This window comes from Phocoena phocoena, chromosome 18, assembly GCF_963924675.1.
Source record: "Phocoena phocoena chromosome 18, mPhoPho1.1, whole genome shotgun sequence".
NCBI classification, from domain to species: Eukaryota; Metazoa; Chordata; class Mammalia; order Artiodactyla; family Phocoenidae; genus Phocoena; species Phocoena phocoena.
In genome coordinates, this window is record NC_089236.1 from 2,976,801 (window position 1) to 3,001,297 (window position 24,497).

Below are 24,497 nucleotides of genomic sequence, written 5' to 3' on the forward strand. Positions count from 1 at the left end.
GCCCACCCTCCTCGGGGAGCCCCTCCCGGGGCCTGGACTGCAGCTCGTCCTCGGCGATGCTCCCGGCTCCCCGCCCAGCATCTCCAGAGCCCACTCCGATGCCCCGGCGCCGGCCGCCTCGGTGGGCTCACGGCGGGGAGCGGTCCAGGGGACACTGGAGCTGTGCGTCATGACCCCCCTCCCTCCCGAGAAGGCAGCTGGGCCTCTGCGACCGCAGGCGAGGCCAGGTCCTCCTCACTGCGTCCCCGGGAGAGGTTTCAGCACCGGATCCCTGTGCCACATGCGGAGCAGACTCCTTGGACGGGGCCCAGGAGGGGCACGGGGGCCCCCCTCCCCGGTCCCCGCGTCACTTCCTGAAGGGGGTGAGCTTGTTGAAGGTGTGCCAGAACAGCGACGGCTTCCTCTTGGGCTCCGCCAGGGCGAACACCTGCTGCTGCGGCAGGCTGGCGGGCACGGTGACGTGGCGCTGGTGGACCGGCCGCAGGCTCTGGAGTGGGGGGGCCGAGGGGCATCCTCCACCGTAGCCTGGTGCAGGGGTGGGGAGGGCAGAGGGCCACAGACTCAGCGCCGGCCGCAGCCCGAAGGGAAAAGCAAGTGCCGGGCCCCACGCCCCAGGCCGGCCCTCCCGTCACCTCCCCCAGAGGGGCCCCGAACGGCCATCCTGACACACTCAGACCCTGTGCGCCGATCGGGACACAGACTACCGCCCTGAATCCTCACTTAAAACCCTCCCAGGACAGTACCGTGACAGCCAAGTGACCGGGAAGGAAACAGAAACCCAGGGCCACTGTGTAAATTTCACCGGCAGGACTGGATCTGGACGTCTGTGTGGGATGAGAAGCAGTGGAGTGCTTTCTATGAGAGCCTGGAGCTCACACTGCTCGCCACTTACGGGATGCAATGATTTGGTTCCTCTGAGCCTCAGTTTTCCAATGTCTAAGACGGGGTAACGGTGCCCACTGGGTTGTTATGAGAATTAAATGAGTGAATGTAAGTAACGTGCCTAGAGTAGGGCCCTGACACCTCATCGAATCAACCAACACTGTTTCTTTGCAGCTGACATATAAAACCTGTGCACAGGCGGTCAGAAAGCTGTGTTAAATTAGCTACAAGACCACGCACTGACTGTGAAAGTCAGCATGGAGAGAGGAGAGAGTGGGAGTTTGGGAAAAAGAGAGGCCTCCGTCCACAATCCCTCCCTGCCCCTGACCTGCCACAAGGCTCTCCTCCTCTTCCAGGGCGGCAGAGAGGATGACATGGGAGAACTCATGGAAAGTGCAGGACAGGTGACCCCCAGAAGCATGAGAGCTCCTTCGAACTAGCTGCCTGGCCGCTGAGCCAGTGATCCTTGGAAGATATGGACGGGAACTAGTGGATCCCAATAAACTGGTATTTACCAGTCACCTGCCATCCAAAGTGGAGATGCAAGAAATACTTAAAATGAGATTTTCTGCCTTGAAGATATCCGTTAACTTAGCGTGGGGGGGGGGGAGGGGGGGCGGCGGCAGGGAATTCTGCATTTGAGCAGAGGAAGCAGGGCTTTGCTAAATGCTGTTCTGGTAATAAATTCTCGGCCCATCCGTCCTGGGCTCAACTGGTCCTTGTTTTTGCATTTTCGGGTAGGAAAATACCCAATGGGATAAATTTCACGTGAATAAAGTTTGCAGAAATCCAACATGTAGTTTTGGAATAAGAACCCTTACTGTTTCATTTCTGTTGGGCTAGAATATTTGTACTATGCATGTGTGGACTCTGGGGTCCGTGTCCCGGGCCTTGGTATTTTGTAAGAGCTGCCCAGGTCATTCCCACAGAATGTGCCTGTGGGGTAGAGGATCCAGGCTCTAAAGAAGCCAGAGGATCTTCTTTTGCTTTCGCTCCCTGCTTGACACAGTGAACTTTGACATCTTTTTTCTCATCTGAACTAGGACATGCCTTCAGCTGACAAGCAGTCTGGGGTTGGAGATTTCCTCCTCACGTGCCCCAGACTCCTGGGCTGGTTGGCCTGTGGATGGATAATCCCTCCCTCCGCAGGGGGGAAGCTCAGAGGGCAGGGCAGGGGGGTCTAGAAGCTCCTCGGCCCCAAGTCAAACACCTTGTACAGACTCCTCTTCAAGCGTAAGCACGCACTAAAGCAGGTGCAGAACCAAATGCAGATTTGGTTTTTAAACCGTCCACTGCCCTGAACTATCATCTTGTTTTACGCACACTTCCCTCCTTCACTTAAGAGTCGGTCACACCTAACAGCTTCGGCGCTTCTCCCCATTTTAATTCCAGTACTGACATACACACACTGAAGAGGTGAAAAACATTCTTCAAAATTTACCTTTTGACTTTCCATGTCCCGCCTTTTGAGCATTTAACATGGCAAGTTTCTTCTGATTTTCTGAAATTTCCATTCCTGTATTTAGAAACAAATGTGATACGTATTCAAAACAAGTGAAAACATTTCAGAATAAAACCTGCACCGAACCCACATTAACCCTGAGGTCTGCTCCATAACCCAAAGCAAAGAGCCTTAATCCTTCAGGAAGTAGAAGGGGTTGAAGAGAGTGGAGGAGGAGGATTAGCACCAGGATGGCCACACCACCATTCTCCCTACCGGGACACGTGGAGAGTGACCACCCGCCTTCTAAGAGTGGGCTGGTGCCTTCAGCCTCAGTTTCCTCATCTGTGAAATGGGTCCAACAACAGGACCCACGGCACACCTGTCCCTGTTGGTCTTGTAAGCAGGTCTAGGAATATCAGGACCTGCAGTTCCCTGGTCTTTTCCCCGCGGGGGGTGAACCGGGAGAGGCGGGGGAAGGGCCGAGACCCCAGGGCTCACCCATCGCCCGGTCCTCCTGCACCCGCCTGCGCTCGTCCCTGCAGGCCTGCAGCCACCGTGCCTTGTCCTCAGGCTTCTTGGCACAGAACAGGTGCGCCTCGTCACCCGTCCTGCTGACCAGCTTGAAGGCGTTTCTGACGCCGAGGGTGCGGGCACCGTCGCGGCCGTCCTCCAGGTCCACGAGTTCCACGGCGTCCATGTCTGTGCTGCCGCGGTAGTAGAGCACGTCCCTCCGCAGCAGGTCTTTCTTGCAGGCCACCAGCTGGTGGTCAAACAGGAAGAACGTCCGCTGCTGGCTCTTGCCCTGCCGGGTGACCCTGGTCAGCTCCCCGGAGTGGATCAGCTCCGAGCTGCGCTCGAGGATGTCCTGGCCCTGGAGGGAAGGGTGGACACAGGTCCTGAGGTGCCCCGACACGAGGTCTTAGGGTACCGGGCATCGGGTGGAGCTGGGCGGGGAGGCCCCGGCACGAATCCCCACGGGCGGGCCAGTTACACGAGGCCCACGCGCAGGGCAAGGCCTCAAAGGCCGGTCAGACCTCGGCCGTCAGCCTCCTTGGGCAGGAAAACTCTTCTCTCTTTTCCCTATTCCATGGGAAAATGTGATTGAGCCCCTATGTTACCCTTATCAGAAAGATCTGGTGAAAAATTCTGGATGGGTGGGATCCAATCAGGATCCGAAATGGCAGCTGGCCTGCACCGACCCCCGAGAACAAGGAGACCCCCTGTGGCTAGGGGCTCAGTGCTGCGGACTCGGGGGGCTTCTATGCAGCTCCCCAGCATAACTAGCTCAGGGTCTTGGAAACAAGAGGCCAGATGGCAAGCTGCCAGCAAGAAACTGGTAAACTTCTGACAAGAAGTTATCCCCTAAATGTCAGAGTCCAAGAACAGGAGGAGAAACACCCTTCTGCAATATTTAGGTCGGCTCTAATCCAGTGTAACTTTGTGGTATCTGCTATGACACTGGCCTTTGATTGTAAGATTTTACCCTCCTCTAGTCCCGGTTATACACAATAGCTTTTGGAGGCAAACGATCTCGACTCCGAAATAGCTTTTCTATTTACCTGCCTACAGTGATTCTGTGCCCTGGATTCTGGGCTCACAGGAGACTTAGATCCACGGACCCCAAGGTCCCATCTGAACTCCCAGAGTCCATGAGGGCCTTGAAAGAAGAGTATTTCTCTCCAGTGTTCACTGCTGTCACCCGCTTTAGTTAAAAACCTAACTGCTCCATCCAAACTTTCACAATCTTTGGGGAGAGTGAGCTCTGATCGATTGATCTGATGCAGGATGACTCTTCCTGTGTCTGAAAACCATCTGAACAACGTGGGCTATTGTCCTCGGTGACGGCCTCAGGTGCAGTAGTCCGTGGGCCCCATTCTGCCCCCTCACCTTTCTCTGCTTCAGTTTCCCCATCTGTTAAATGGGGTAATAATAGTTCCTACTTCATAGGACTGTTGAGAGGGTTACATGAGTTCACACATTTAAACGACTCAGACCAGCGCCAGGCATGTGTGAACACAGTACAAGCACTAGCCGTCACTGCTGTTTTAATAAATAAAAGCGCGTGTGTGCACGCGTGCGCACCAGGCCACCGCCACAGGCTGCGTTATCAAGTGCTCCGCGGCACCGTCTTACGCGATCCTCACAACAGCCCTACGAGATAGGTAACGTTTCCCTCCCCATCATACAGATGGATCATCAACCTCGCCCAGATCATACAGGGGTCACACTCCCACCATGACATAACCTGCACTCTGAGGGCTCCCCAGCTGCTCTCACGGAGCCCACAGTCAAGCAGGAGAGACAGGGTATACGCAACAAATTGGTCACAGACGCTCTTCAGAGCGCTCCCTGGAGGAGGTGGAGGGTAAGCGTTTGACTGCTAGCTTTAACAGTATGCATCGAAACATCATGCCATTAAAGCCAAGAGCACAGGGCGCCAACCACGGGACACAAAGTGGGCCGTCGCCTTAGACGACCACAGGTCGGGGGTGTGTGGGTCGAGATGGGCGCTGAGCGGGGAGGGTTCCCAGGTGCCCCGCGCCCACGATGGACCGCAGGTAGGGGGGTGGGCTCCCACGTACCTCCCAGCCCACGATGGACACCTGCCACCGTGCTATCTTGTCTATGCTTTCCAGCTTGCGTTTTCGCTCATTGATCAAACAGGCGACGTTCTTCATGGCCTCGTACGCTGCCTTTATGTTCCTGTAATCGCTGCAAAGTGAGGGGTTAATTTTAACCACGTAATGGGCACCGTGCAAATGAGGACCTACGAAATAATACATTCCATTCTGTGACCGTGCACTGACAGTCTAGACAAGATGGCCTTTAAACAACAGCCATTGTTCCCCTTCCCTTGTTCCTTCGTGAATAGGGTACAGTTCGCAGAGGTTAAGGGAGCCGACCGAATGCCACCCAGAATTCTGTGGAATAAGAATGTTGTCGTTCGTTTCCCAGAAGCCACAGTGAAATGCAGCAAAGGTCACAAGAAATAAATTTTAGTCACAGTGATGACGGATTATTTTCATTAATAAAGAAAAGACAGGCCTCTGTTATTGCTCCGATCCTCATAGAGCTAGTTCTGCCATATAAAGTACTTTAATGATCCCCACCCATTCTCAAGAGGGGTGATTTGCTCTGAGTCAGGAAAGGAGGGGAGGACACAAGTGAGTTACGTAACTGCGGACACGACATTTCCCTCATCCACGCAGCTTTACTTCTGGTGCTTTCTACCGGCCACAGTCAAATCAGACTCACATGTCTCCCCCAGCAGCTCCTCCAACCCTGGAGGCACCAGGGAAACTGAAGCTCCGATCTGCACACAGGCTGCCAGAGAGTGTGTCTGGGGCCGGAAACGTTTACGTTCAAGTCTCGCTTCACGTTTAACAATTCAGGGACACGTAAACCGGTCGCCCAGCTAACGAGCTAAGTCTTTTTTTTTCCCCCACACTTTCCTGTGTCTTCCAGGACACACAGAGCCTCTGGGTCTCAGGTGGACTGGATTGCAGTCCTCCTGCACAGCCAGGAAAAAAGCCTTGGGAGCAGACTCTGCTGTCTATGTACCAAACACCGCTCACCTGCACTCCTGGGAGGTCCCTGGGCATCCCCGCTACCCCATTCCTGGACAGACCAGACCCCACTGTCTTCAGACAGAAGCGGAGCAGAAAAGAAGAACAGAGTGACACACAGGGGCTGCCAAAATAATGGGAGCAAACACCCCCTCAGAAAGGGCTCCAGCAATGAAGAACGTGTGCAAAAGAATTGTACGTTTTTCCCACAAATTTTTCTGTACAATTCCAGGAAAGAGGGAGAGTGTAATGGTTTTTTAAAATAGTTCGTTTTGTTTTACTTCAGACGAGGAAATGATTTTTTAAATGATTTGTTTTGAAACCATCAGACCATGCGGATGCCTCATAGTGAAAAATGCCCTTAAAAGAGGAAAACTAAGTGTTGAAGGGTGATGAGTACACTCCTGGCATAGCTTCCCTGTCTTTCGAGATGTTCTGCTTCTTGATTTGCTTATTTATTATCTCAGGTTCCTCATCACGATGACTTTTTATTTTTAAAAAAATGTCTTCAAATTTGTGACTCGCTTGACTTTGCTATTTTCTTTCTGTCAAAGTTTTCTGATTTTTCCATCAGAAAAAGAAAAACGTAACATAGCTCTTTCCTTTTATCTATTTCAATCAACTCCTTTCTCTTATTCCTTTCACCTTAATTCTTGAAACTAACATCATCATCTGGGTATGTTGTTTAGCGACCCAGCTCTTTCTTTCGACCTTCTGTCGAAAGACCCCTGTCCCAGCCCCGTCTCTCCGCAGGAGTCCAGGTGCAGAGGACAGAAGAATGACCCATCCCCCACATCCTCCGGAGCAGGCGCTGCCGTGGAGAATCCCACTGCTCTCGGGGCAACAGTTAGATGTTGAAACCCAGAGCCGTGCCGTGTGCTGCAGTGGAGTTCCTCTGGGCACGATTTCTCCCCGCTCCCTTTTCCCACTAGACCCCTTCAAGACTGTCCTTCCAAGGGCTGCAGGTGGAGTGGAAGCTTTGTGCCGTGACACGGATGTCACGGATGAGGTCTGGTTCTCATCGAAAACAAAAAGCTTTGTCCTAAAACCTTGCTGGACGACGGCTGTGTCCCCACTGGCCTGCCAGTTGTGGGCTGCTGAGAACAGAGCAAGGACCCCATGGCTGCCGGCGAAAGGGGCCCTGCGGTGGAGACCCTTCCCCACATCTCAGAGAGGGGGCAGGCCTGCTCCAACACATAATGGGTGACAGCTCACGTACAATCACAGCACCATCAGACGTTGTTCTGTGCATGCGGGGAAGTGATGAGTTGCTACTCGGTAAGCAGAAGTCAATATTTTTGGGTCCCTCAGAAGAATTCACAAAGTAAGCCCCAAAGGGAGATGGAGCACTCAGGTAACCATGACGAGAAGCCCTATGCTCAGAGCCAGAGGGAACAGGGTGGATGGGATCAGGAGACAGAACAAGCACCGATCTGGACCAGAAAGAGCTCAGAGCCCAACAGGATCTCAGGAGGATGTGTCCCCGCAGTGGAGCCCACACACTACAGTACACCCTTGAGACTCCCTGCTCTGTTTCAGAGTTCAAATTTTTCTGTGTCCTCACCCCTCTGCGAAGGAACTTTTTGTTCCAGCATATAACACAGCCAGCCCTGCACACCTAGGGGTTCTGCATCCGTGATTCAACCAACCGCAGATTGAAAATATTTGGGAAAAAGATTCTAGAAAACTCCAAAGAGCAAAACTTGAATTTGCCACAGGCCAGCAACTATTTACACAGCATTTACATTGTATTTATAACTATTTACATCGTATTAGATATCAGAAGTAATCTAGAGATGAGGTAAACTATGTGGGAGCTGCGCACGGGTTATATGTAAACACTGAGCCATTTTCTATAAGGGACTTGAGCATCCTCAGATTTTAGTGTCCAGGGGCCCTGAAGCCAATCTCCTCGGACACCGAGGGCTGACTGTACTGCTCTGAGGGTGAGCTGGCCTGAAATATCTTAAGGATAAATAAGAGGAAAGAAAATATTTCTGAAACTGTATTCACACCAGTCTATTTTTTTAATTGTTTTTATTCACTACTGAGTAGCTACAAAAAGAGTATTTATAAAACACATGTCAATTATAATGACAGACAACACAATAAAAATCCCCCACATGCTCATGACACGGCTTAAGAATTCTTATTTTCTAATATCTCTAGAAATGGATATTCGGGAGGCTCTTCAATGACCCCATTTCAGTAGTTAACAACCTTAAACTTTCTAAACGACCTGGAAACGTCTTCCCGACAGCTGACTGAGAGCACCAGGAGGGCACCGCAGCCCTCCCCGCCCCCCCGCTGCTCGCTGCCCCCCACCCCGCCCCCCGCTGCACCCCCTCCGGCCCCCGCACCGCCCCCCCCCGCGTGCCGGCATCCAGGGGAAGCCCCTCCCCTGCACCCGCCCCCAAGCGCCCTGCGGCAGCGTCACGTGGCTGCCTCACCTGTGCTCCTGAGCGGTGTACTTGAGCAGCTCGGCCAGCTGCAGCGGGTACTTGCAGATCTTCTGCACGGGCGTCAGCAGGAAGCCGTCAATGGCGATGTCGATCATCTGCTGGAGCAGGCGGCAGGCCTCGAAGAAGTGTCGGTAGCGGCCCTGCTTCATCAGGCCCGCCAGCTCGGCGCAGGCGCCCGGGTGGTTGTTGCAGTACTCGGAGTAGATGGCGAAGCCTTCTTGCTGGGAAGGGGGGGCACAGCTCTGTCAGGACAGGCGTCTCTGGACCCTGACGAGGATAGACGACACCCAGCGCCTCCCCCCCCCCACCCCCGGGGAGGTTCCTGGACAGGGGGCCCCGTGGGAAGGGGCCACGTCCAGACCCTGGGGGTGGAGGGAGAGGCTGCCGAGGACGCAGAGTTCCGGCCCACGCCAGGCCCCTTCCACAGACCCTGAAAGGGCGTGTCGGGCGCACAGGCCGCCCTGGGGAGCGGGGCCCTCTGTGTCACCCCTTGTGTCGCCTGATCCAGGAGAAGAGGGAGGTGCTGTCCCTGCGCCTGGCTGCCGCCTGTCCTTTCTCCTCTCCCGGGCAGGTGGGTGCAAAGCCCCATCTCCTGGTCACAGGTCTCCTTCCCACCCTGCCACCTGCCATCTACGTAGGGGCTACCTCCTCCCCTCCCCCTCCTCCTCCCCTCCCCCCTCCTCCTCCCCTCCCCCCCTCCTCCCCTCCCCCCCTCCTCCAGGCTGCCCCACCCCCCGGGATTCCGAGGGGGCCCCTCCCAGCCCCCTGAGTCTCCTCAGCCCCAAGGCCGCCTCCTTCACACAGGTCCACCTGCCCGCAGCTGCGGTGTCTTCGGCCTGGGTCCTACCCCAGTTTATACCTGGCTGTCCTCTGGCTTACCACCTCTCCAGCCAAACCCCTCCTTCTGCGTCCCTGATGCTGTCACCCTCGCCCAGGCCCACCTCCCTGTTTCCCCAGAAGCAGTGACACCTCTGTCCCCAAGCTAGGCTCTCCTGTCCTCCACAGCAAGATCCGCGTGCCACTCTGCAGCCTCACCTTGGCTGACCTGGAAGCTTCTCTCCTACGACTTGTTCCCGTGAACCTCCTGCTCTGGCCAAACAGTTCTCCTACGAAGCCCCAAACAGGCCCAGAGCCGTCACGGGCCCACCCCTCCAGCTGGGGACGGCCACCAGCAACAGCATCTCCAGCCGTTTAAAGATAGTCCACCCGAGGATCGGCCTGGCCCCCATTCCACAGCCACTGTAACGCTGCTGGGCCCAGAGGAGCGAGTGCTACACTAGCCCGGTCACTGGTGTTAGCACCACCGGTACTGCGCCCTGACCATTCTGGCTGGGGATGGAATCTTCTTGCTCTGAAATCTGTTGTATTAAAAAGTGACAGTCAGTCACCAGTGAGCGAGCTCAGCCCAGCATCCGGAGACTGTTCTGAGGCAGGTACAGTCTTGGGTCCCAGAGCCGCACGCCTCTGGCCTGAATCCACTTCTGCCAATTACTCATGTGTGACGCTGCGTCACTTACTCTCTGGGTGAAGCCTGGCTCCTGCATCTGGAACATGGGGAAAATAATCATACCTGCAGCACAGCAGTACAGGAGCTGGCATACAGCCCTGAACACAGCGATTAACACTGTCTATTAATATAATAGACACCTGGTAGGTACTACTAGAAACTACCCCAAATACAACCCCTAAGTCGAAACTGCATAAAATTGAAAAGATTTTGAAATAATGGACTCAGGGCACTCAGATAAAGACCAACCACGTACAGCAGTCCCCTTAGCCCCCGTCCTGCAGGAAATTAATCTAGCAAACAAAGGAAGAAATGAAACAAAGTGGAGCAAAACAAAAAGGACCCCTGCGCTTCAGCGAGAAACATTTCAAAATGAGTTAGCCGGACGCTATCAGTAAGAAGTGGAGGGCGACGTACATGTTCAAGAAAGCAGGACCCTATTTCACTCAGGTGAGGTTCCTCTTGATTGTATTGTTTCTCAAGGTCTTTCAGGAACTTTCTTTGGAATTTGTAAATATCTTCAATGTTTCCAAAAATGGTGGCGAGCTGTGCGACCGTGAACATCGCCGTGTGCTTGCGACACTGTCGAATGTAGCCCTACAAAATAGGAAAGTGATGCTTGGTTTCAAATATTAGAGCTCAAAAATTGGTACTGTCACACTTCTTCTAAACTCTTAAGATAACCATTCTCTCATTCCTAAGTGCATTTCACAGCCGAGAAGGCCTATCCAATACAGACGCCATCGCTGGCTGAGCCACTCAGGGAGCAACGCTCACTGTCACGGCCCAGAGCCAAGAACGGCTTAGCCGAGGGTTCCACCATCACCCAGTTTCTACAGAAAACAACACAGATCCGTAGACATCTAATCTGAGGCCTAATCGGAGAACCACTAATTCTCTACGCCCAATGCCCTGCTTGTACGCAGCTTGGGTAGGATACGGGGGTAGGAAGGAAAGGCCATAAAAACGTGTAACAATTATGCCCAGATGGGCACTGCGTAATTACACAGACTGAACTGACTATACGGTAAAACACAGACCACTGACTCTTGGGGGTGAATTTTAACAGGCTATAGGCCAGCAGGTCTGGTTTATGTCTGGGCTTCCTCATCCGTAATGGGGGCGCGTGAGTGCCATGGGGTCCGTGAGTGTCATGAGTGGGGCGCGTGAGTGTCATGGGGTCGGGTTAAGCCGGTGAAGGGCACGGTCGTGCTCAACAGGTATCAGCAGTGACTGTTTCCCTAAAATGCCACTTCAGAGGAACTCCCTCAACTGCAGGTTCACACAGAACAAGACGGCTGCCACAAATACGCCCAAGCCGGGGGGTCCTCATCTGGGGGTCAGCGGGGCGGGGGCGGGGGGCCTGCCTCCTGCTGGACCCTCACAGCTGCACGGAAGGCGCAGGCACCAGCACTCACGGCCAGGACGCCAGGGTGACCCGCGGGGCGCACGACGGTCTAGGGAAACGCTCTACAGAATCCACAGAATTGAAAACACCACAGGGGAGAGACTTGGCTGCTGAGTGGGACCCCAGACCCTGCAGGACAGAGCCCGGGACGTCGCCAGACGCCCGCATCTGCATGACTCGGGGTCTCGCTGTGCGCCAGAGATGAGAGGCAGTGGCTGGTGGACGGTGACAAACCTTCGGTTCTTCGCAGTCAGCTGGGTCTCGCTCACAGGTGCCGCCTCCCCTGAATGTCACTGCCTCTGAGTACCCGTGGCAGCTAAGTCCCGCAAGGAGGTCGCCGCATCTCACCCTGAAGACGGCCGGCCGCTCACGCTGCCCGGGGTGGACCAGCATCTGGTGAGCGAGTGGCCTGTACAGGGGCCACAGGCGGGGGTGGCGACGGGGCTCCAGGAACACGCGTGCGCAGAGGGTCTGGCTGGGCGCGGAGCGGCCACACGGAACGGCACGCGGTGCCACGAGGCCCCCAAGCTCACCTCGCAGATGTCCCGGAGGTGCTTGATGTACACCCGCTCGGTGTCCATGATCTCCTGGATGACGTTGGTCCGCATCTGCTGCTTGCTCTCCGGATGCTTGTGGCGGCCCCGGCCCGCGTCCTCCGCCGGCTCCTCGCCCGGGGTGCCGCTGGAGCCCTCCGCCAGCTCCTCCTGGTTGACCCGCAGCTGCGGTCACACGCAGGGCACAGGTCAGCGGGGCGGCACCCGGCCCGCCCCCGGTTTCCACTCCCCGGGGACGGTGAGGAGGGTAGCGGGGGGAGGGGCGCGCCGGGCACGCACGGGCCGAGCTGAGCATTGCAAACGCAGCGGCGGCGCCAGCCGCCCCGCTGACCCCGGTGGGAATTCTCCCTTCCCACACCCCTGCCTCTAGGAGGTCTGGTTCAAAGGATGACGAGGGGACAGTGGCTCTTGCTCCTGAGCCCCCAGAGGCAGGAAGACACTCACTCGGACGAAGCTGGCGGGGAACCAGGCCTCCCTGTCTGCGCTGCGGCCCCACCACCAGTCCTTGTGGGAGGCTTCCAGGACCTGGATGACGTCCCCGGCCTTGAAGCCCAGCTCCTGCTCGTCCATGGTCACGTGGTCCCACAGGGCCTCGGCGCAGACCACGCTGCCATCGCTGATCAGCTGGAATGCAGAGGCGGGCGCTCAGCGCGGAGCGCGGGGACCCTGAGCTCGCCCGGCCCCCGAGTGTTCACGCCGATGGCGCTCAGCCGATGCTCAGCGTGTGACGTCACACGACAGGGATGGGGAGAAGTACCGGGCGGGCACCCCTCCTGTGCTCTTAAAGGAACCCCCAGGTCCACTCATCTGGGCATCGGTCATCCAGCAAGTGTGACTATCTGGACGCTTCGCCCTGGGAAGGGCTTCTGAGCAGCCAAACTAGACGTCCTGGAGCCGAGCCGTCAAAGGTCGGCACACCCTTTCCTGCAAGCCCCGCGCGTCACCCAGAACCTGCTCTCCGTTCTTTCCTCACAATCTTAGCGGACTCTGCATCTCACTGTGTTGTTTACTGCAATTAAAGAGAACACAGCATGACGTCTAGATATTCAGCAGGTAACTTAAGCTCGTCTGTAAGCCGGCTGTAGGGGCTGAGGGCCGGGCAACCACTCAGCTCCCGGGATGTCATGGGGACACCGTGGATCCTATAGCAACAACTGGTGATGTTGCCAGAGAAGTTACACTCCACGTGCTCTGTTCACGAGCTCCAAAGGCTAGAGGCGCCTTCTGGAAAGACTTCTGTAAAAAGGCCTAAAGATGCAGAGCGGCGGGGAGAAGCCCAGATCCGTGGTGAGGAACACATGGTTACGTTCAGCTCTGCCGTCTGCTAGCAAGTCGTTCAGCCTCAGTCTCAGAGTGTTTGCTAAAATGCGGACGGTAACTAACGTTCCCCGCCTAGATTTATTATAACAAATGTAGGGAAGGCATATCCTGAACTGAGACGCCCTCTCCACACATAAGGATGGCCGCTCTGACCGGGAGGGATGTCTTTAGTTACCTGCAACACTAAATCACATAAATCAACCTTGAAAATACAAGAAAACCATACTGGCTTTCTAACCAGAATTCTAGGTTTTAGCATATGTTCACTAAGAAATAATCAGAGAGCAAAGTACGAGTGGGTTCCGGACCCTGAAAACCGGGCCTCCTGCGCTGGCTGCTGCCGTGTGGAATTAAGCCCAGTACCTCGTTGATGGCCAGCTGCTCCCCGCCCGGCTGCAGGTACCGGGGGTTGGCCCGACAGAGGTCTTCATAGCTGTAGTCCTCCTCGCTGCCATTGTCATCCGCTAGGGCAGGTGACTCCGCACCGCCATCAGAAGAAACTGAGAGAGAGAGAGAGACAGTGCGGTTTAAAGGACACAGCTAATGTCCAAAACATAACCACAAAGCCTACGACCTCTGAGAACATGCCCTCAGGGGAAAGTAATCATTCGTATCTAACCCAGAATAAGAGACCATTAGAAAATGTCTACTCATCTAGTAATCCAAAGGTAGCAGTTGAGGCTACGGAGAGCCGGGGTTGGGTGTCCCTGTCAGTGAGAAAGGGGACATTTCAGAGACTACTGCCAACGGTGACGCACAGGGTTATTTTGCGAGTCAGGATACTGAGCGAACGATGTGTGATCTCGTTGGAAATTTGTGCTCCCCAGTGGATATACAAGATCCAGATAATGTCTCTAACTCATGTGTCAGTAAGCTTGAGGAGGAAACGAAAGTGGAAAATATTGATACAATCCTTCTTTTAAAAAGTGTCCTGCTTCCGTCGTTTCCCCGCAAGGCACAGTGAGGTGCTGCTAAAATCAGAAGGTGCTGACGGTACCGTGAGTGAAGCCGTGCACCGTGCTTCCTAGTTGTCACAGAGCGAAGGGCCAGGACTCAGTGTCAGGATGAGCAGTTAGCTGGCACCTTTACCAAAATAAGAGAGAGCCCTTATGAGGACGGCTGTGGCATTTTGGACGGACCACCTGGCGCTCAGGTCTCCTGCTGGGACAGTAGGCCCCTCACCAAGGCTCGTCTGTCATTGAACGTCCGCTGTGAGGAGGCCAAGGCCCCATGGCGCAGGCACCTGGCTCTTGCCTGAGGACGCAGTGTGGCTGGCCTTGGGCACGAGAACATCTGACAAAGGATGGGACCGGAAGGCAAGCCTAAGGGTTAGGGCAAGCACCGGGGCTGCTCTCGCAGGGCCTGAGCAAGGGAGTGGCAGGTTTGAACAGAGGCCCCCTGGCACCGCAGAAAGACACCAGGCGTTCCAGTGACGGAGGCCCGGTCTGACCCGTAGCCCCGCCCCTTGCGGGCGGGGACCGGAACCAGGTAAGTCAGACTCTCCCAGCTCCACGCGCTTCCGCTGTAAACGGTAGTTTCTTTCTTTTTGGAGAATTAGGTGGGATGATGTGTGTCACGTTCCCAGCATCCTTGGTCCGTGGCTGGGACTCGCTCAGAGGACCCACCATGGTGATGGCAGGGAGCGCGGTCGTGGCTGGGCTGAAGGAGCGCGCCTTGGCCTCAGCACGCGGCGGGCGGGGTGGGCGCTGTGCCCAGGAGACCGCGGGGAAGGCGGGCCAGCTGGATCGGGAGGGCTCACCGTGCCACAACACGGAACCGGCCGCCGGAAGCGCAGTGCGAGGACCCGCACGTCCAGCTGGTGTGGCAGCAACAAAGGGGGAAATCAACGATGATTCGGAAACTGCCGAATTACTGGGAGAACTTTCCAGAAAGGGAGTCTGGGGAGGAGCCGGTGGGGCAGGAGGGTGAAGGCCGAGCTGGATGCTAGTGGGATAGCTCCATGCGCCCTGCTTCCTTCAAGGGCCTGAGAGTCAGGATTTCTAGTAACTTTACCCTCGGGGGACGGGTCTACTTTCTAAACTGAGGAATCTGTTTTTAAAAATGAGATATTTTCTTTTATTTTAAATTTGTGTTTCGTTTTATTTTTTAAAGTGAGATATTTCCTAGTCTTTATTTTGTACTGAGTCTTCAACATCTGATGTGCCTCTTACATTCCCAGCCCATCCCCTCTGGACGAGCCACGTTCGGGTGCCCTGCAGACACCTGTCTGTCCCAGGACCGGGCTCCCAGCTCTGCACACCAGGCCCTCAGGGCTCTCCTCCTGCCCTCACTCCGGCCCTGCCTCGCTCGATGCACACCTCCCATGGGTGTGTGTGTCCGTGTCCGTGTCCATCCTCAGGCTCCGTGCGGCCACTCCTGCCCTGCGCTGTGGTCACAGCGCTCTCAGGCAGAGGACACGAGGTCACCTGACTGTTGCTGGGTTGCGTCTGGGAGGTGGGGAGAAAACCCAGAGGAGGCAAACGCACTTGCGGTAAAGGCACGAGCCTTTCTCATCAGGCTAGCAGGGAGGTAACGGTAGGGCTGCAACCCTCCTCTAATCGAGGCAGCTGACCCAGCACTGCGCCCACTAGCACGGTGAGTAACAGCGGGCCTGGTCTGTCAGGGCCCAGAGCACCGAAGGCCGCGATGAGCCCCGAGCATCCCTCCTCCCGTCTCAGCGGGACTGCTGCGCTCAGGAAAGTCAAACACCTGGGCCCCTCCCCACAGTGGAGTCAGAAACCACGCTGTCCCTAAAGACCCTCCGAACTGCGTTTCCCAGGAGAATTCTTTACTACCTCGTCTGGAGTTGCTACAAAAATCAGTAAAGGGGAAAAAAGCCAGGTGATAACGTGCAAACCCAGAGTTCACAGGAGTTTAATGAAAAAAGGATTCTGTCAAAAAAAGGCTGAACCTTTACGGGAGGCAGAGGGTAGAGTTATCTGGAAACAGACGTGAACCTCACATGCTGGACGGGTGTCTGACCGCATCACGAACGCCTGGAAAAGAGCTCCGGCCGAGGGGCCTCACGAGAGCGTTTGGGTCCCTCGGGTCAGCGTGTCCTGAGCCACAGAAACGAGGTGGTCCCTGTGCTGTGAGCCCGTTCGGTGGGGTAGAGCGGGGGGCCTGGGCGGGAGAGACGCCGCGTCTCCAGGGACCAGCAAAGGAATCGGAGAGAAAGCCCCTGGCAAATGTCCTAGCTTGACCAACTTTCCAGCCAAATGAGCTGGAGCCAGCCTCTGGGCCTCTTCCACCCCACGTGCCCATCTGTACAATGGGCACAAGTCCACACGTCCCATCTGTTCAGAGGTCACTCTTCTGCCTCACGTCCCACCTCTGACGCGTCTGCAAATCCGGACCCTCCCCTCAGCACGTGTCCAGAACCTGCCGCTCCCCATGGCTCCCCATAGCTCCCCATGGAGCTGTGGTGGCCTCGGCCACCTCGAGCTGGGTCACTGCAGAAGCCCCTCTGCGCCCCCACCCCGCCCCCTCCACGAGTCTCACCAAAGCGGCCAGAGTGATGGTGCTAAACCCCCCAGACATCGGACCACTCAGGCCCCTGCCCCAAGCCACCCACAGGGGAAAAAGCCCAGGTCCTTGAAGACCCCCCCAAAACACACACCGTATCTCCCCCACACACACACACATTCAGCTCTGACCCTGACGGCTGCCCGCTTCCTGAACCTGGCTCCCCTCCTCAGGGCCTGCTGTCCCCTCCCCCAAGGGCTTCCTCGACATCCCACCGAAAACTGCCCAGTCTTCTCTCCCAGTTTATTTTCCCCAGAGCATTTATCACCACCTAGGATACTTTGCTTGTCATCTGTCTCCCCCAGTAAAAGGTAAGCTCCCTAAAGCCTGCATTGTTCTCCACTGTACTCCTGGTACCCGGACCACTGCCTGGCGCACAGGTGCTTGGTTAATACTTGCTGGAGGCCTGACGGACGGATGGAAACACAGCACACGGGCAAGAGCGGGAAGGGGCTTCGGGGCCAGACAGACTGCTTTCAAACAACGGTGCGGCACGATGGGTTTTGTGTAGGTGGGGGCCCTTGGTCACCCCTTTGTTTTTTCACCTGCAAACGTGGATGATAATACCCTTCTCAACGGGTCATCTGTCAGTTCTCAACCAATAATTGTTACTCTTAGTTTGCTGGGAACCTCGAGTGAAATGACATACACAAGAGCACCCTGTCGGCTGAAAGGCAACGCAAAGCGCAAGGCCAGCTCAGCGGGCGTCTGCAGTGTGCCAGGCGCGGCTGAGGGCGGGTGCCATCAGCCTTCCCACCTTACAGATGAGTAACTGAGGCCCCAACACCACACAGCTGGGGCAGCAGCAGGGCCCCAAGCCCAGGGCGTCTGCATCCCGCCCACTGGGGGCCAGCCCTCCCAGGGCTGCCTTTGCTATCGGTGTCAGAAATCACGCGGTGCCCACATCCTAGCACTTCCGCGTCGCTCAGGGCCCTCTGCTCGCCGTTTCCTGCCCCCACTCCCAGCGCATCTGACTGACCTCATCCTCTCCCGTTCAGGGCATTAACTGCTTTCATGGTCTTAAAAGTCCCTTCTAAGCTGATGGCTCCCTGTGTTTCTGTCCCATGATTTACAGGCATTTTATGGAGTTGGATTTTTCCAGCGCCTGCGCGGGGGGGGATTAGGTGGTACATTTTGAGGCTCTATCTGCACGGAGCACGGTTCCCTGTCACACCCACACTTGCCGCCTTTACGTGTGTGTTTCCCTTCTGAGGCCGGAACTCCCTTGAGAGAAGAGACGGGGTCTATTTTTGTACCCCCAGCACCCAGTGTCATGCCTGGCATGTAGAAGGCATGCAGTTAAGTGGACTGCAAATTGCTGATGAAGTTTACCTCTTCATCTGGGGGCACGAGGGCTCGGGGGAGGCAAGGTACTCACCTGGGTCTCCCTCTTTCCAGCCTCCACCCCGCCCCGGGCCACCCCCATGCTGCCCCAAGGCCAACTTCGGAAAACATGGTTCCACCGTGTGTGCAAGAAACCACACAGCAGGGATCTGCTACATCATCACAAACTCTTCCGCAGGATGCCACCTACCCCGGCCCCACCAGTTAAACAGTCCCCTGTCCCACCCAGAGCCCACCCCGCTGGGCAGACCTCCTCCCCGCGGCTGCCCTCCCCCACCCCACCCAGCAGCCCCCGGCTCGACAGCATCTCCTCACCAGGGAGCGTGTGTGTCACGTAAAACCTTCCACTGCAGACGGAGGTTCACACGGTGCCTTTCTCGGAGATTAAGTTTCATTCTTTCTTTTTTAGCGGTGACTTTTCCTTTGGGGTGTTTTGCATGATGTAGATTCATGTAGGTTCAGCAGTGTTAAGTACATTCACATTGCCGTGCAACCATGTCCAGAACGTTTTCACCTTTCGCGAAACTGAAACTCTGTCCCCATTAAAGACTCATTCTTTCTCCTCTCCCCCAGCCCCGTTCCTTGGCAACTAGCTTTCTGCTTTCTGGTCCTGTGATCTGAACGCTTTACATCCTTCATGTGAGTGGAATCACACGGTATTTGCCCTCCTGTGGCTGGCTTATTCCATTGAGCACAGTGTCCTCGAAGTTCATCCATGGAGTTACCTGTATCCAATTTCCTTCCTTTTTAAGGTGGGATAACACGCCACTGCACCTAATACCATCCGTCTGTCCAGGTGCATTTGGGTGGCTTCTGCCTCTTGAACGTGGCCATGCAAATACCTCCTCGAGATCCTGCTGTAAATTCTTCTGGATGTGTATCCAGAGGTGGGATGGCTGGTCGTGGAGAAATTCGATGTCAGCTTTTCTGAGGAACCTCCACACCTTTCTCCATGGTGGCCGCACTATTCTACACTCTCACCAATGGCACGTGGGGTTCCAGCGTCTCCAGATCCTCCCCAGCTGTACTATTTCTTCTGTTGAATAAGTAGGTGTGGAAAAGCCGTGTTTGGAAAGCATCTTGTAAACGCTGAGCGAAGTCTGTTGCAAATTGAAATGAAAACCTTGAGCTCCTAGACAGAGGATCCTGAGAGCAGACGTGTTGCTCGTCCACCACGCCTGTCAAAGCGGCCACCACGCCCGGTGGGAATATCCTTCTGGTCTAAAGGCTCTGCGTGCTGATGACAGCACCCACCTCTGCAGGGACAGTTCTGGGACCACAGAGTAAATGTGCATAAACATTCTACGTTTCTGTAACATGAATTTATCCCACGCTTGTCTAATCATCATGGTCAACATCCCCTGTAAAGGGGATGTCATCCCGGGTCTCGAGGGGATGCACTGGGTGGACCACTGCCCCCTTCACCCACGGGTCCCTTCACACAGTCGTACCTTCAGATTCAGCCCCTGAATCCTCGTTTCCCCCCAAATCTCTACACACTTCCTGGATGAACCGATCTGAGGAAACCCCGTCCACATTTCCAGCCCTGGCCTGACACAGCTTCAGAAACATTCAGCAGAGAACCCTGTAGCCATAGAGGACGTGCCACTGTACAGTCAGGACGGCTGCAGACAGTGGAGACGATGGGAGTCTTTTTTTTTTTTTTTTTCAATTTGATTTTTTTTTTTTTGGACGCGCTGCGAGGCTTGCAGGATATTTTTTTAAAATAAATTAATTAATTAATTTTATTTTTGGCTGCCTTGGGTCTTCGTTGCTGCGCACGAGCTTTCTCTAGTTGCAGCGAGCGGGGGCTGCTCTTCATTACAGTGCGCGGGCTTCTCATTGCGGTGGCTTCTCTTGTTGTGGAGCACGGGCTCTAGGCACGCGGGCTTCAGTAGTTGTGGCACGCGGGCTCAGTCGTTGTGGCGCACGGGCTTAGTTGCTCCGTGGCATGTGGGATCTTCCCAGACTAGGGCTCAAAACCATGTCCTCTGCATTGGCAGGTGGATTCTTAACCACTGCGCCACCAGGGAAGTCCGACAATGGGAGTCTTATAAAAAAGGCCAACGATGAACAGTGTCCACACTCCTTGGGGAGGGTGACATTCCTCTGTCTGAACCTGGATTTCACGTCTGTGAGGGGACAAAACCTGACAACTGATCCTCAAGGTGAGTTTTTAGGACAGGACACATCACACATCAGCAACAACGGAAAACTTTATCCTATAATACACGCCGGAGGTTAAGGCCTTCTTACAGGATCCTGAGTCCCACTTGCGGCAAACAGGTCCCCAGCCTGTGTCCCAGCAGGAATTTTTCTCAGGACACACATCAGATCTCTCCTGTTTGGCTTAATTTTGCACGTTTAAGGACTTTTGATCAGAGGGATGGAATTTCAAAAGCACAAGACCTTGCTGGGACCCCAGCCAGGCCCCTCTTTGCAGCTGGGGAAAACTGTCCCCTTACCTGTCACATGGGGTCGGGGAGGGCAGGGGACAGATCAGGGGAAGGTAAGAGCTAACATGGCGGGTGTCATAACTGGGCACCTGCCGTGCAGGCCACATGGGTGTGGACACCTGACCGGCACAACATTCTCCAGGGGTGTCCCACTGAACGCGGGTCACTTCAGGGAAGTTCCTGTACTTAGAATAATCCGTTAAAAACGCGGACGTTAGGAAACCTGCTGGTCACTCAGGCTTCCTCAGGCTGGAGACAAACCGTTCTCACGGGCCATCCTAAGAGCAGAAATGGCAAAGCCAGGTGGGCGGGTGGGCGGTCTGCGCTCAGAGCCCAGGGCGGCCTTCACGGGGAGCTGCTGCAGCCGTGTCTGGACCACCGGCCAGGTTCCTGCACCCGGCGCAGCTCCCGGGCCCCAAGATGCAACAGGGGGCATGAACCCGGCCACAGGGGGCCTTGGATGTCGGAACACACCCCCGACTCCAGGGCCACTCCTCTAGGATGGATGGCATCCCATCACAGGGGTTTGCTGAGAACCTCTTTCCAAAGCTCCCCAAGCGATTCTGATGCCTGGCTACATTTGGAAACCACAGGCACTCAGGCTAAGCTTCCTTAACCCCACGTGCAGGGGTCTGCCCTGGGATGTGCGCTGTGTGGCCCGTCTACACAGCGACATAGGCTGGAGAATACTGGATTCTGACTCGTTGCTTGAACACCTCCGCTGTAGCCACTTTGTTAGCGTTCCCTGCGTTCTACAAAAAGGACGCGATCCTGTGGTCCACACTGACCTGCCCACCTGGAGCGATGTCCCCACCCGAAGAGCCCATCAAATGCCCCCTTCTCCTTCGGGGCGGCCAAGCTCTCACGCCCCAGTGATGGGCTATGATTTTCCACTCTCCTGCCTACGTTCCCTGCCCCTGTGCAGTAACGGTGTCCGGTTTTCAAACGTTCACCATGTTTACACTGTCATCAGATTTTAGCCGTTTCACTACAATATCCTCCTCAGCTGTGTGTGCGTCTCTCCTCACGTCTGCCCCACTCCTGCCCCATCTGACTTCCTCAGGGGCAAGACCATGCTTATTCGTCAGTGTCAGGTCACCGAATTAAAGCACGAAATTCTTCCTGCCTAGAATTTAATGTTGCTTCTAGGAAAGTCCCTATTAGCCTAATTTAGACTTTCAAACCACTTTCCATACACAGTATTTTTGAATCTTTTAAACATGTTGACATTAAGAAGGTCAAAAAGGTACTAGAAATGGACGCGCTACCCTTCACTGATAACCTTTTATAATGTCCACGGGTCTTCTGGAAATAGCCCTCCCAGCAGAGAACTTTACATCTGGACTCAGCTTAGGGCCTCGGCCACCTTCTGATGCCCGAGCAGTGATGGCAGTCACGTCACGGTGGAACTTAATTTACACCAAACCTCCAAGGTGCACTGTTTCTACAAGGAGTTTAAAAAGGTTTGTTTTAAACCACTAAAAGTGAAAAATTTTCCTTCTTCTCAATGTAAAGGCAAATCCTGCCCTAGAGGTGTATCCTATATGCTCTCTATCACCTGCGGAAGGGGCACTCTGAGCCCTGAGACAGGCAGGTTGGGGTTTGGGCCGGGAGCCCTGGGCAGGCACTGCCCCCGGGGTCTCTGTGCTCCTGGGGACGCAGCAGCTGGACAGTCGTCAGCCTCCAACCCAGCCCTGGGGTTAGGCTCTGGGCTCCCCCGCGTCCTGCCACGAGCCCGGGCGCTCTACCCTGGGCTTGCCCCTCGCAGTCTGCTTTCTCCTCTCTTCCTTGGGTGTGGCTCTGACCGCGGCTGCCCGTCCATCGCCCCTCTCCTCCACTCGGCCGCCCCCTGGCAGCTCGAGGCTGCTCACCACGCCCCTCCCAGCTCCTGGCAGCTGCCTTGCAGGCTGGCTGAACAAATCCTGGGGAGGATCCCTTCCAGTCTCACCGCATCCCCAGAATGAGCTCACAGTGTGTACCAGGCACTGTGCTAAGTGCTTAAATAAATCATCCCATCCAAGCCATGCACGCCTCCAGGAATTACTACTGTCTGTTTAAACAGGAGGAAATTGTGGCTCAAAGAGGTTAAGGAACTGCTCCCCAGAGGTGGGGCTGGAATTCAACCCCACATCTGTCTGGCTCCCAAGCCATCCTGCCATGCACCTGCCTGGCCCTGGCCTCTCTGAGCCGCAGTGACTGGAGAGCTCCCGCCCCCAGTCCCTGCAGGACATCCCTCCCGGGAGCCGCCGAGCTGTCCCGTAGGCCCCCTGGCCAATCAGGGATCTCAAAGAAAACAGAGCCCCCCATTCAGCAAGCTCTCCGCTTTATTTTACGCTGGCATGTCACTTAAGGATGATTAAACACTGCGTTTGCATCACACACACATACACGCTTCGTACAGCGAGTACGTGAAAGACGGTCCAGGGAACACACCGAACCAGTGGGAAAGAGAAGATTCGGGCCGAGCTGCCTCCTTCTTTCTCTTTATAGCCAGGCTCATCAAAGGCCGGCAGGGCTGGAGTGCGGGAGCCGGAGGGCACACGGGGGGGGGGGGGGTGCGGACCCCACGCAGGAGGCCTGACCAGCTGCTCATCCCAGCGACGGGAGAGCATCTGGCTCAGCGTGGAGGCTGCGTCCAGCCTCCCTCGGCCTCCGCACACTGGGAGTGAGGATTGGGACCCGTGCCCACTCCCAGGAGCAGAGGAATGCGGAGGGCGGGCTCCATCAGGCCGGCTGCCCTGGAATAAACACAGGCGCACACACACCCCTCCCCCGCCCAGGGTGAGGCCGGGCGGCCAGCACTCCTCCACGCCGGACAGTGGGACCACCGGCCACTCAAGTGACAAGCACAGCCACTTGGCAGGCAGGCCTGTGCTCTGAACACAGGAATATCTGGGCTACTTCTTTTTCTTTTCCTAAATGTTTGTTAGTGAAGAGGCCAGAAGCAGGAGCCCTAATCACATCCCTGTCTGCTGTCGGCCTGCACAGAAAGCCAGCCAAAACAAGGAGGAAGCACAAAATACACACTGCATTGCAAGGCCCAAGGCTGACTTCAGACTCACCTGTAACTCCCACTCATTTCAGCCTGAGCTACTGATGTGAGGCAAAAACAGCGACAAGACTTCTTTTTTTTTAAAGCATCCTACTGCATCCATGTGTAGCAGTCAGCCAGAATTCTTTCTGTGAAGCATTTTTTCTCACTCCCTTTAAAGAATACACGGGTTCCAATTGATAACTTCCTAGTATCAGAGAACCATGTTTCTTTCACACTTAAATAGGAATTAGTCCAGCTGACAACACTCAGAAAAACACTGACAAGCAGTATAAAGCACCATACAGTAACGGAGTCTTGGGCAATAACACTTTCGCAAACAGTCGACAGTATTTTTCAAAAATCAATTCATACCCTTAAACCTCACACACCCCAAGTTAGCAAGGAACACTGTTACGGACCCCAACAATAATCTCCTGTATAAAGAAATTTCATGTAACAGAAGCAAAAACTAGCGCAACAAAAACCAGATCCGTAACTCATAACGGATAGTCCACGTTTGATTCTTACTACTTTCTATTTCACACCAAAGGCTGTGCTGTAACCCAAACCAGCTTCTCTGATTCACTGTGCCCATGCCTAGAACTGCCCTCAGGAACCCGGGCCGGGACAAGTGAGCTTTCTCTCTCTCTCTCTCTCCCTCTCTCTCTCTCTCTCTCTCTCTCTCTCTCTCTCTCACACACACACACACACACACACACACACACACATCCGACCGACAAGAAGCAGCAGAGAGAGCCCTGCAACTTGCAAGGACACAGAGGGGAATCGGCAACATGGCCAGACACAGGAGTCCGTTCTCTGCACACGTACCCAGGTGAAGGCTTTCCAGACTCCAGAATCTTGCAATTTCCCCTCTAGCCACCATCCTTCTGTTTGGAAAACGGCCGCGTTCAGAGCGGGGCTGGGGGGTGACTGTGCATCACGGAGACTCGCACAGGCTCTGGCTGAGGAGACGACAGAATCGCTTATTCACT

The 24,497-nt window shown here is 55.3% G+C and overlaps 1 protein-coding gene across 1 annotated transcript in view; it reads right to left on the reverse strand.

Annotated features, from left to right (window-relative positions):
• Positions 1-346: 346 nt before the first annotated feature.
• SPATA13 (spermatogenesis associated 13) overlaps positions 347-24,497 on the reverse strand; it is a 71,563-nt gene continuing 47,412 nt past the window's right edge. The window contains exons 4-12 of the mRNA XM_065896322.1: positions 13,507-13,643; positions 12,268-12,447; positions 11,803-11,988; positions 10,279-10,458; positions 8,343-8,575; positions 4,909-5,038; positions 2,825-3,197; positions 2,324-2,398; positions 347-525 (exon numbers count right to left, since the gene is read on the reverse strand). Of these exons, the coding sequence (XP_065752394.1) occupies positions 347-525; positions 2,324-2,398; positions 2,825-3,197; positions 4,909-5,038; positions 8,343-8,575; positions 10,279-10,458; positions 11,803-11,988; positions 12,268-12,447; positions 13,507-13,643 (1,673 nt within the window). The remainder of the gene's footprint in view (positions 526-2,323; positions 2,399-2,824; positions 3,198-4,908; positions 5,039-8,342; positions 8,576-10,278; positions 10,459-11,802; positions 11,989-12,267; positions 12,448-13,506; positions 13,644-24,497) is intronic.